The sequence below is a fragment of the Eschscholzia californica genome, unplaced genomic scaffold, assembly GCF_041429995.1.
Source record: "Eschscholzia californica isolate CP2 unplaced genomic scaffold, dmEscCali1.0.p SCAF_1, whole genome shotgun sequence".
Classification (NCBI taxonomy): domain Eukaryota; kingdom Viridiplantae; phylum Streptophyta; class Magnoliopsida; order Ranunculales; family Papaveraceae; genus Eschscholzia; species Eschscholzia californica.
Window position 1 is genome coordinate 49,048,288 of NW_028238198.1, and position 13,658 is coordinate 49,061,945.

At 35.7% G+C, this 13,658-nt stretch overlaps 1 protein-coding gene across 1 annotated transcript; it reads left to right on the forward strand.

The window, feature by feature from the left end:
- The first annotated feature begins 630 nt into the window (after window positions 1-630).
- LOC147567334 (uncharacterized) lies at window positions 631-1,188 on the forward strand. The gene has a single exon (XM_086657402.1). It carries the CDS (start codon window positions 631-633, stop codon window positions 1,186-1,188), a length of 558 nt encoding a protein of 185 aa, XP_086513528.1.
- The last annotated feature ends 12,470 nt before the right edge of the window (window positions 1,189-13,658 follow it).

A 13,658-nucleotide genomic window follows, 5' to 3' on the forward strand; every position in this document is an offset into this window, starting at 1 on the left:
GAAATTTAGTGTTTAATTACATGATTATAAATACTTAGGTAATTATTTCGTAAGTAAATGAACAAAAGATATAATAAGTTCAAGAAAAACTATTAAGTAATTATTGTATTTAACGAGGAAACTTGCAGGTCCATAACTAGCATTAACTTACAGGCAGATCAAGAGGATAAACCGATATGGACTTTAACCAAATCAGGTAATTTCACCATCAAATCTATGTATAATTTCCTTAGAACGGGTGGAATCGAATCCCAACAGGACCAACTTGATTGGTTATATATATGGAACTTAAATACCATTCCTCGTATTAAATTATTCCTTTGGAAATGCTGTACCAATAGCCTACCAGTTAGAGATAAGATTGGCAAATTTATAGGTAATTGTTTTTATTGTAGCTTCTGTAACGAAAGAGAGACCATTAACCATGTACTGTTACATTGTACTTTTGCGAAAGCGATTTGGTTCCACTTTCAGGTCAGATCGGATCAACTATCCACGGTTGCACTATGGATAAAACAGTGGAAAACTCTTGAGGATGAAACGATTAATCTTTATGCTAAAATTCTATGGTTCATTTGGAAGGCTAGATGTGAGAATTGCTTCTCTAACAATAAACAAGACCCCATACAAATGATCTCACGGATCAACAATGGTTCTACCACTCCTCTGAAAATTGAGACAATTACAAAAAACAAAGCCAAGGAAAAAACAAATATTACTCAATGGAGACCTCCATCGACACCATTTTATAAATTTAATGTCGACGCTTCTTTTGCTGCTTTAAACGAACCTGCAGGTATAGGCTGTATTATTCACGATGCAGAGGCTAACTTTGTCCTAGCATTTGCCGACGTTGTTCAGGGTCAAAATGCTGAAGAATGTGAAGGGTTGGCGATCCATAAGAGTATGATTTGGGCTTATCAGTTAGGCTTCAGACAGGTTCACATCGAAAGTGATAATTTGGCTATAATTCAGTGCATCAATGGTCAGGGTATGGGACTCCAATGGCAAACGCTGAAAATTGTAAAACAAGTGGTAGCCCTCAAGACCAACTTCGAAGCAATCATATTCTCTTTCGCTCCTAGAGAAGGAAATATCCAAGCAGACGCGCTCGCTAAATGGGGAAGAAACTATAGGATTAGAGAAATGTGGAATGTATTACCCGTTTTTGTTCCTCCGCTTTTGTAGACTCTGTTTGCTTTAATGAAAGTTTACTTCATCAAAAAAAAAAAGTAATTATTGTATAGATTTATAATTGTAAAGGTTTGATGAGTAGTCTCTCTCTATATGTATTAAAACTAGGGTGCCTTACATTTTACTCCAAATTAACAGGTCGGATTCAGAACTCATCACAACTCTGCCTACATTTTTTTTCAAATGGGAATTGAACATAAACAATTACAATCAAGCACTACTTTCTTGCAACGGTTTTTAAGGGAAAAAACTGTTGCGAAACATCTATCTTTGTAAAACTGAAACAAAGACTTCACCAAGCAAGCAAGCCCACGGGGACACAAAACCCACAAAGAATTTATTCTTCGAAATCGTCAATAAACTCTTGATCGAAGTTCGCTGAAAAATAATCTTCGTCCCCGTCACGACCATCTCGTGGTGACCATGGCGATTCAGTAAGCTGATTTCCTTTACAATCGTAGTAAATTACACCTGAAAAGTTAAGTGGGTCACATTTTTCACCCATCAAAATGTTCTTTTGCCATAAACCACTTCCATCTTTGGTCTTCAACCTAAATTTTTTCTTCCATACTAATGGAACTCCTTTCATCTTGACAGTAAGAAGCTTCTTTAGCGACACAAACAACAATTTTGGATCAAAATCTGGATTATCCTTGTGGGTTTTGATTGTTTTCAAAACTTGGTTTATTTGTTTGTTTAATAAAGTTGCTAGAACCGAAGCGGAAACAGAGATACCACGAGTAGTACTCCTTGACCTCTCCATGTTTATCATGTTGAAACAAAAAATGGATTTGTTTGGAGAATGTGAAGTATGAAATTACCTCTTTAGAGTATAGATCTTGAATCCCAAGCCCCATGGAAATTGTATATTTATAAGCTTATGAAGATACAAAATATGAATCTCAAAGTGCATGTAAGAGATTTTATTCTATTATGAGAATTGTCATAGATTTTTGATAAAGATTTGTATAAGAAAAAGATTTAAATCTCTTCCTACATTTTTTGATTGGATGGTCGGATGATGTTTTCTAGTTAAATGGCCCCCAAAATCTTTGGGATTTGTATGAAAATTATCCATTCTTTGGGATTTGCATGAAAATCGTCTATAGCAGTTTAAGATCGTATGGTATTATATATACATGGTAAGAAAAGATTTCATCTTAACTTATAGCCTATTTATAGCTTTGTATTAATTTTGACCATAACATACATAAATGGATCTTTTTTTTTTTGTTGAACTATACATAAATGGATCTGATAAGATTTTTTGATAGGCTCATCATTTTTCCTGAGTCATTTTATACTTCTTATATTTGTTGGTTATAAAATACTTATACTGTATCACTTCCAAATAATTCTAGTTCATTTGAGTGAAATCATTTATCTCATGATGTATGGAATAAAAAGACAAACTGAATACCTTCGCTTGTAATAAAATATTTATACCGTATCCCTTCTAAATAATTCTAATTCATTTGAGAGAAATCATTTATCTCATGATATATCGAATAAAAAGACACACTGAATACTTAAGATATACTAAAATACTTATTGTAAAGAACTCCTTAATAATTTAGCCAAGGAAAAAGAGACGAATCTTAAAAAAGATATTCAGGTTTAGCACTTAAAGTTCCCAAATAAGAGATAATCGGTAGTTAAACACTTAGATTACTAAATATTTCTCTCTTCCACACTCATATTCACCCTTCAATTCTACACAACCATCCACCAACTTCACCACTCCTGCATCCACCAAATGACATTTTTTTTAGAAGAAAACATAATGAAAAACAAGGAAGTTAATTAAGTAATACAGGAACGCTTACTAATAGTTCAAATTTTGTGGTTTCAGATTTAAATGGGTCTGAAAGTTTGGTAATACTTATATAGATTCGGAGTAGTTATTATAAACTAAAAGAAGCATAAAAAGGGTATACATTCTAAATTATTGAAAAAACAACGCGAGAAAGTGTTTTACCAAAATGTTGAGATGATAAGGAAAAATCTGTGACATAGAATCACAACTTTGTAGAAAATTTGTAATCAATTGGACAGAGTTCGAGTAGAGACTTACTCCGAAGTAAGGACCCAAAACAAAACCTTGGAAAGTTTTTTTTTACTTTTTACTCATCTATTCAAACATATTTTGGAATTAAAAAAGAAAAACCTAAAAGAAATAGGAAGAGAAAGAAAAAACAATAGACACGAGAAAATTGAAGAAAAATCTTGTTAGGAAAAATAACCTAATTAACTTGGTCAGGAATATGAAGATAAACGATGTGAAAGTAAAAGTAGAGACACCAAGATTATTTAACGTGGCAAAAAACCCCTCCAAACAAGAAGGTAAAAAAACCACGGGACCGAGTCCAGAAATCTTCTACTATAATGATAATAATGGGTTACACAACTCTTCACCAAACCTATGGTGGATAAACTGAACAAAGAAACAAAGAAATAAAATCTCTTACTCCTTAGGATTAGAACAAATCCTAGATTACTAAAGGTTGAAGAAGATAACCACAAACTAAATTGCTTCACAAGATTAATAATCTTCTTTTCTTCAAACCAATATTCTGCTCTTTCAATCTCTCTTGAAAGAACCACTTCAGAAATCTCTCTTTCTCTGACTTCTCTTTGTTCTGGAAGTTGTGTGTATAATCTCTTCCCTTTCATTCCCTTTTATAATGATAAATAGGGAGGTTTACCAATAGAAATAGGAATTCCTTTTTAGGCTTGAAAAAATAGAAACTTCTATTTTTCCCCAAACAAGGAATAAGGGAAATCCTATTCCAACTAGGAGTCCTTTTATTATAAGGAGGGACCCCAACAAACTCCCCCTCCCGACTTATGAAGAGGGACCTACCATCCCCAAACCTGCAACACTGCTACATAGCTCATGCTTGCCTTTGGGTAATGGTTTTGTCATCATATCTGAACCATGGTCGTCAGTATGGATTTTCTCGATCTTCAACACCTTGTCTTCAAGAACATCTTAGATCCACTGGTATCTCACATTTATATGCTAGGACTTAGAATGGAAACTAGAATTCTTACTGAGGTGGATGGCACTTTGACTGTCGCAATGAATAACATAATTATCCTGTTTCATACCAAGTTCTTCTAACAGCCTCTTCATCCATAACATCTCCTTGCAACATTCTGTAATGGAAATATATTCTGCCTCTGTAGTAAATAAAGCTACACACTTTTGTAATTTAGATTGCCATGACACTGCTCCCCCTGAAAATGTAAATAAGTAGCCTGATGTGGACCTTTTAGAGTCTACATCTCCTGCCATGTCTGCATCTGTGTAACCGACTAATATTGGCTTATTATTACCAAAACATATACGAGCTTTAGACGTACCTCTAAGATACTTTAGAATCCACTTCACTGCTAACCAATGCTCTTTGACTGGATTAGCAAGAAATCTGCTTACTACTCCAACTGCAAATGCAATGTCCAGTCTTGTACACACCATTGCATACATCAAGCTTCCTACAGCTGAAGCATAAGGAATTTTCTCCATTTCTTCTTTCTCACTTCTAGTTGATGGACACTGATCACGAGTCAACTTGAAGTGACTGGCTAATGGACAACTCACTGGTTTTGTCTTGTCCATATTGAACCTTTCTAGAACCTTCTCAATGTATCTTTCTTGTGATAGCCAAAGTTTTCCAGCTTTCCTATCACGAGAGATATGCATGCCAAGAATTTGTTTTGCTGGACCCAAGTCTTTCATATCGAAATACTTGTTTAGTTCCTTCTTTAACCTGTTAATTTTATTAGCATCCTGACCAACAATCAACATATCATCAACATAAAGTAGAACTATAATCAAATCTCCATCAGGAAATTTATGAACGAAAACACAATGATCTGAAGTCGTCTTGTGATACCCTTGATCCTTCATGAATGATTCAAACTTTTTGCACCACTGTCTTGGTGCTTGTTTCAGTCCATATAAACTCTTCTCTAACTTACAAACCAAGTGTTCCTTACCTTTAACTTCAAACCCTGTTGGTTGTTCCATATACACATCTTCCTCCAAGTCACCATGAAGGAAAGCGGTCTTGACATCTAGTTGTTCAATTTCTAGGTTCATACTTGCAGCCAATCCCAATACTAACCGTATAGAGGACATCTTCACCACCGGAGAGAAAATCTCATCAAAATCAATACCCTTCTTCTGCCCAAATCCTTTCACCACTAGGCGTGCCTTATACCGTGGTTGTGAATTTCTTTCTTCGGTCTTGATTTTGAAAACCCACTTATTTAAGAATTTTCTTATTCTTAGGTTTTTCAACCAACTTAAAAGTGTTGTTTTTATGCAATGATTCAATTTCATCTTGCATAGCTTTCAACCACTCCTTCTTGTGTTCATCATCGAGGGCTTCTTCATAACACTGTGGTTCTCCACTATCTGTAACCATCACATACTCGTGTGGAGGATACTTGGTAGATGGTGCTCTCTCTCTAGTCGATCTTCTCAATTCAACTGGTGGTTCATGTTGAACTTCCGTTTCTTGCTCAACATCATCACCCATAGGAACATCTTCATGATTTTGTTCTTCACCTGCATTATCATGCATAACCTTAGAAGAGATATGTGGATCTAGATCAATGAGATCATTACTATGATTCTCATGCTTCTCAACTTTCCCGAAGTCCTCAATAGTTTGATTTTCAAGAAAGACCACATCTCTACTTCTAATAATCTTCTTATCGACTGGATCCCATAACCTGTATCCGAATTTCTCATCTGCATACCCTAAAAAGATGCATTGCTTGGCTTTATCATCAAGCTTTGCTCTTTGATCTTTAGGTATATGCACAAAAGCCCTGCAACCAAACACCCTTAAGTGTTCATAACTGACTTCTTTCCCAGCCCACACTCTCTCAGCTACATCTCCATCTAATGGTGTTGAAGGTGATAAATTAATCAGATAACATGCAGTACGCATTGCTTCATCCCAGAAACTTTTAGGCAACTTAGCTTCTGAGAGCATACATCTGATCCTCTCCACAATAGTGCGATTCATGCGTTCTGCTACACCATTTTGTTGTGGAGTTTTGGGAACTGTCTGTTCATGTCGAATACCATGGGTTTTGCAATACTCTTCAAACGACCCGATGTATTCTCCTCCATTGTCAGTGCGAATGCACTTCAATGATTTTCCTGTCTCCCGTTCTACCATGTTGTGGAAATTCTTGAAAACTGCAAGTACCTGATCTTTGGTCTTTATGGCATATGCCCAAACTTTCCTGGAAGCATCATCTATAAAAGTAACGAAATACAAAGCACCACCAAGTGTTTTGACCTTTAAAGGTCCACAAACGTCAGAATAAACAAGCTCTAAAACACTGGATTTTCTTTCAGATGCATTCCTTTGAAAGGAAACTCTGTGTTGCTTTCCTACTAAACAATGAGAGCAAGTGTTTAAATTTATACCTTTTACGTTCGGTAAGTCTTGTCGTTTAGCAAGGATTTGAAGTCCTTTCTCGCTTTTGTGCCCGAGTCTTCTATGCCAAAGATCAGTGGAAGAATCTTTTTCAACTGCATTCAATTCTCCTTTACACAGTTTTACTTGAGTACTGTATAAAGTACAACACCTCTTCCCCCTTGCTATCACCATTGACCCTTTTGTGAGCTTCCACTTTCCATCACCAAAGTGACTGTGGTACCCTTCATCATCTAATACTCCGGTAGAGATTAGGTTATATCGAAGATCTGGTATATGCCTCACATTCTTAAGAATCAATGTACTCCCTGTGCTCGTCTCAATTTTCACTTCTCCAATTCCTACGATTTTTGAGAAACCTAAGTTTCCCATCCTGACTTTGCCAAGGTCACCAGTTCTGTAAGAATTAAAGAAATCCTTACATGGAATAGCATGATATGAAGCACCTGAGTCAACCAACCATGTTGTTTCTGGTTCTGACTCAGCCATACTTAAGCAAGTGTCTCCACAACCTGAGAGTAAGATAATGTCTTCACCTGAGGCAACTGCCGCAACATTATCTTGTTTTTTATCATCCTTTTTTATTTCCTTCTTTGGTTTCCTGCAATCACTCTTGTAATGACCCATTTTTCCACAACCAAAACATCTAACTTCTTTCTTTGGTTTTGATCTCCCCCTTGACTTATCACGGTTATGAGGTTTTCTACTTTTACCTCTCCCCCGTCTTTCTGTAGCAAGTGCCTCTGAATGAGACTCGTCTGACGATGATTTCCTTCTTGTTTCTTCATTCAACAAACTACCTGTTACGTGATTCATACGCATTATGCCATCAGGAGCAGAATTGCTAAGAGACACCACCAATGTCTCCCAACTATCTGGTAAAGAATTTAAAAGAAGTAAGGCCTGCAACTCATCATCCAAAACTAACTTCATTGCAGAAAGCTGGTTTACTAGACTTTTCATCTCATTCAAGTGTTGAGCAATTGATGTTCCTTCTTTATATTGTAATTTTCCTAGCTTTCTAAACAAGTAAGCCTTTTTGGCAGCTGTCTTCTGATCATACAATTCTTCTAATTTCCTCCATAGACTAAAAGCGGAAGCCTCCGTCGATACATGATGAAAAACACTGGGTTTTACCCATTGTCGAATAAATCCAACAACCTTACGATCTAATACCTTCCAGTCTTCTTCATCTATCTTCATCGGTTTTGTACCGTGATTTTCAATGGGTGCAGCTAGGTCTTTGCAGTATAACAAATCTTCCATTTTTGCTTTCCACATCAAGTAGTTTTCTCCATCTAAACTAATCATTCGATTAGTATTCACTTCCATATTTCTGAACAATAAATTCAACCTAAGCTCTGGTACCACTTGTTAGGAAAAGGGTTAATTCCGTTTTGGCCCCCGATTTGTGACTAACTCGCCGTTTTGGCCCCAATAAGTGTCCGGCAGTTCGTTTTGGCCCCAATTTCCAGTTTGGCCCCCACATTTTTTTATAAGCTTCCCCATTCTACCCTTGTGGCAATTTTGTAATTTAATTGTGTTTTATTTCTCTTTGTCCACTTCACCTCCATAACTTCCACATCAGATGCCGTCAGAGAATGTCACCGGCCGGAAAAGGTCACCGGCCGGAGACTTTTCCGGCGACCTTTTTTTTTTTAATCTTCTCCAACCTTTACCTTCTTTCTTTCTCTCTCTTTTTCCCTCTCTAAAACAACCATCCATATATAACAAACCCTAGAGAGAGAGAGAAACAATAAGAACTTCGTGTTTCTTCTCAAATAGATCTAATCCTGGTCTTTTTTTGAAGAGTTTTTTTGTTGAAGATGTAATCTTGGTCTTTTTTTTGTTGAGAGATGTAATCTTGTTCTTGGTACCTAGTTATCTAAAGGTTACTATTTGATAATATAAAAAAGATTTGTACCTTGGGATGGCATGGCTTGTGCGATTTACATATTTAGACAACAAATTGCAATAAGTGTGTTTGTGAGTATTTGAAACAATCATCAAATTGATGGTGGAATTTGTGTTATTCCCAAATTATCAAATTGATGGTGGAATTTTGTGAGTATTTGAAACAATCATCAAATTGGATACCGTGATCAGGCTGAAAAAATTGGATGTCGAGATCTTGATCCTGAATTCAAACGATTCCTTCTCGAACCAGGTAATATCAAATCTCTTCAAAAATTTCTAATGTTTCGTACAATTCCCCAATCTGTTTCCCAATCCGTTCAAGAAGATTTCAATCGTGGTCGTAATCTTCGTTCAATCTCAGCCGTTTCAGGACCAGGTGGAGCGCGCCACCACTTCGACGACCATAGTCAGGTTTAGGATTTCATCCAAACCCTAGTACATTACGAAGGTGTAACATTGGGGTTTTCTTAGACAAACACATCTAACCTAAAATTGACATTCTTGAAGTTGAAATAATACTTAGCTGATTTGACAATGAACTTGATGATGATGATGACACTGGTGGTGGTGGGGAATTTTTATTTTTTTTTGTTAGGGTTTTTATTAGTAATGATGTTAAGGGTGTTGTTAGGGTTTAGGGTTGTTGTTAAGAGTGAGAAAAGAGATGATGGAGCTCATTGCATGAAAAGAGTGATGTTATTTCATTCATGAGGTTGTTCATGACTGGAAGCCATGACTGGATCTAAATCGATGAATGAAGAAGAAGAGTCAACTGATTTATTATTGTTTCTGTATAAAAAGCCATGGAAATTGAGATCCATGGAGATTACAGGAATCGAATGAAATTTGAGAAGAAGAAGAAGTTCTTATTGTTTCTCTCTAGGGTTTGTTATATATGAATGGTTGTTTTAGAAAAGGAAAGAGAGAGAGAGAGAAAGAAGTTAAAGGTTGGGGAAGAAAAAAAAAAAAGGGTCGCCGGAAAAATCTCCGGCCGGTGACATTCTCCGGCGACGTCTGATGTGGAAGAGATGATGTGGAAGTTATGGAGGTGAAGTGGACAAAGAGAAATAAAACACAGTTAAATTACAGGATTGCCATAAGGGTAGAATGGGGAAGCTTATAAAAAAATGTGGGAGCCAAACTGGAAATTGGGGCCAAAACGAACTGTCAGACACTTATTGGGGCCAAAACGGCGAGTTGGTCACAAATCGGGGGTTAAAACGGAATTAACCCTTAGGAAAAATAACCTAATTAACTTGTTCAGGAATATGAAGATAAACGATGTGAAAGTAAAAGTAGAGACACCAAGATTATTTAACGTGGCAAAAAACCCCTCCAAACTAGAACGTAAAAAAACCACGGGACCGAGTCCAGAATCTTCCACTATAATGATAATAATGGGTTACACAACTCTTCACCAAACCTATGGTGGATAAACTGAACAAAGAAACAAAGAAATAAAATCTCTTACTCCTTAGGATTAGAACAAATCCTAGATTACTAAAGGTTGAAGAAGATAACCACAAACTAAATTGCTTCACAAGATTAATAATCTTCTTTTCTTCAAACCAATATTCTGCTCTTTCAATCTCTCTTGAAAGAACCACTTCAGAAATCTCTCTTTCTCTGACTTCTCTTTGTTCTGGAAGTTGTGTGTATAATCTCTTCCCTTTCATTCCCTTTTATAATGATAAATAGGGAGGTTTACCAATAGAAATAGGAATTCCTTTTTAGGCTTGAAAAAATAGAAACTTCTATTTTTCCCCAAACAAGGAATAAGGGAAATCCTATTCCAACTAGGAGTCCTTTTATTATAAGGAGGGACCCCAACAAATTTTACATTTGGTTTTGAAGTGTTGTTAGTTTCTTTCATTGTCATGACAATTGCACACAATGAGTGAATGAGCAAGAAGGAGGTTCCTGTTCTAGAAACAATACTAAGGAGAGTATGAGCAAATCTTATAGTCCTCATAAACTTGTGATCTTAAGTGATGTAATACCCACTCAAGAATCTGCACCATAATAAAATGTCGAAGATGCATTGAAGAACAGACCAATATTGAGCAAAACAATTATTGAATAATGTAAGAGGCGGTTTAACAAACCAAGTGAGGCAGTTTTTGGTTTGAGAAATTGAGGCGGTTGCCATGGTTTGTGAACAAGGGCGGTTTCAAATTGAGGCAATTTCTAATCTTGGGACTTCCTATGTCAGCTTATATAATATATAAATAGGTGGGTTAAGTGCCAATCTAAATACACATCAAACAACAACTCTTCTTTAGAGAGAGCTAGAGAGAGTGAGAGCAAGAGTGAGAGAAATTTTGTTCATAATTTCGAACGGTGTTTAATTTCTCGGTCGTCGAAGATCTAGTATAGAAGGTTAATTTCTATACGGTACCATCTTGGGACGAACTTGCGGGTTGTGTGAGTCGTCTTCATCTATCCTTCAATACAGATTTCTTGTTCGCCCGAGGACGTAGGCTTTAAAGCCGAACTCGTTAAATTATGTTTGCATATTTAGTTTTGGCATAGCTTTTCGGTTAATCTTCACAATCGGATCAATTTCTAGGATAGGTTCGATAGCTTCTGCGGCTTTTAGTTCTAACAAATAACAATATAAGCATATGTCAAACAACATAAAATAGTTAAAGCAATCAACTTTCACACGAACAATTTCATAACACACATTATGTGAGTAAGTATTAGCAGAATCGATCACATCATATAGTCGAACATAAATAACAATGAAACAGGCATTATGGCTATTGATTCAAGTACAATAAAAATAGCCCACAAATTCATTCACCATAAGTTCGAAATGATGCTTCTTACATACCAAAAATAAGCATTGATTCAATCAACATAATACACATCATATAACATCCCAATTAATTCTGAACCTGTACCAGAAATGTTAGTTATTTACACATTTTGTTGGCGAGGGTTGTAAAGCTAGCTCATTCCATTAGAGTACAAACTCCTTGCTTTCAAACTAAAATTCTGAATTCGCCTAAGCTAGCAACAAAAAAATGGTATATTACATTGAAAAGAAAATATGAGAGGTGTGGAAGAGAAAACAAAAGACAGAGTTACACAATAAAAATAACATCTTAGAGATGACTTTTATCATATAAACTGTCGGTGCTGAGATCGCACTGCTGTGAAGAACTGAAGATAGAAATGTGTATTGTTCCTTGACCAACTCTGATATCTCGATTAACAGGCAGCGAGCTATTTGTTTTTCGCAACTCAAAGTGTGATCCTCGATTGTTTGGGTTGTTTCTGACAGCACAAGTAAAACCATTTTTTTGTATTGGATCAAAGTGTAAAAAATTTAGCCCTAGTTATCTCACTTAATTTTTCTACAACAGCAACATTCAGGGCTAGTATAAGGTGTTCATTTATTCCCACTTTATGGCTCTACTTTGTGGTTCTTGTGTCATATTTCACTTTTAAAGTCCATGATAAGATAGCTCACATAATGTAACCCCTTCCTAAAATCATGTTTCTATGACAACATCTAAAATAACATAATTTAATATCACACAAGTGGTATTCGTCTATAAAAGGTGGCTTTAATCTTTCGTTTCAAAAACTTCTAGTCCTTTGTTACGTGTTCATTAGTTAGTACCGAGATTCAAGTTGCTTTCTAATGCTGTAGGAATCAAAAGGGAACCATGATTCTTTTTGTAGCTGAACATTGTTGAACTATTAAAGTATGAGTAACGTATTCTTCTTAGGGAGAGATTTTATCAAATAACAAAAAGTGATTTACCTAAAGACGTCAAATAAGAAATCTAAAACTTGAAAATAACCAAATCAAAATTTGAAAATAACCAAAGAGAAAAGTTAGATCATCACTGTCAGGGGATAACCATTATACTCCTCATCTGTAATATTGATATGAGTCCTATATGAATATGTGATTATCACAATATGAGTGGTGATTCCATAATTACAAACTGAAAAATGGCGACACAAGAGTAAGTCGGTTTAATTTAAGAAAGAAAAATTAATATCTTATTTTGCTTGTTATATACGTTTGAAGGGTTGCAATAACCATAAGCCATCAATCGTTGAAATTATAGCTAACCACCTATATGTTTATGTTTTAGATTTTGTTAAAATGGATGAAATTAAATGCTTTAGAGATCTATCAACTATAACACAAAAAACTGATAATCCAATGAGTTCATCTAGGAATTTTATCGAACATTTAGTGCGTGTCAACTGTTTGAGTTATTACGAGCATGTAATATCTTACCAAGTACAATTGAAACATTGGCATTCTAGAAGAATACAACCATCAGATACTTTGTGTCTTGACTGAATCATATTAAACATTTGTGAAGTAACTTGGCGTAAAATTTTCCTTTTTCAACTTAAATAATTAATAATAAACTAATGATAGAATTAAGACATTTACCTGATATATTGCTATGCTAATTGGGTTATATTGTGTAATCTCATCAGTTCCTCCGCTAAATGATAGGTGGCCAATACATGGACAACCAAATATTTTAGGTGGACAACTATTTTCGGACCGGGTGTAAGTTATGTATGTTTGACTAAAATTTAATAGGGGGACAAAAAGTTCATAAATCCCAACGACCCTCCCATCTTTCTCTTCTTCGAGATGGATTGGGGTGAAATTCTCAAACGGACGAAAATTCCTCCGACCACTAAAGTAACTCTACCACCTGACAAAGTTGACCTAAGTAGTTCAAGCAATTCCCAAGGTTTTAGTGATTCCGATGACGATGATTCAATGGTGAAATTGTTGGTTCGTCCAAGAAACAGAAAATGTTGGTTCATCCAAGAAACAAAAATTACTTCTGCCTCTCGAATTTCTTGATCCTTTACCACCAGATCAAGATGAAGTTTTGTTGTCTTTTTAGTTTTACATAACCTGTTGTTCAAAATCAAGTCGTTGGTGTTAAGAGTTGGAATTAGCTTTGATTTTGATGGATGTCATGTTGGCCATTCATCTTCTTTCTCAACAGGTAAAGTAATCTTTGATTTTGTAATTGAAGCTTCATCTGCCTTGTTTACTAAACCCTGGTTTTTGGTTGTTAGAGTATGCAA

What these genes read in the sequence shown, in the direction of transcription:
- LOC147567334 (XM_086657402.1), top strand. Translation starts at nt 631, where the DNA reads ATGATCTCACGGATCAACAATGGTTCTACCACTCCTCTGAAAATTGAG.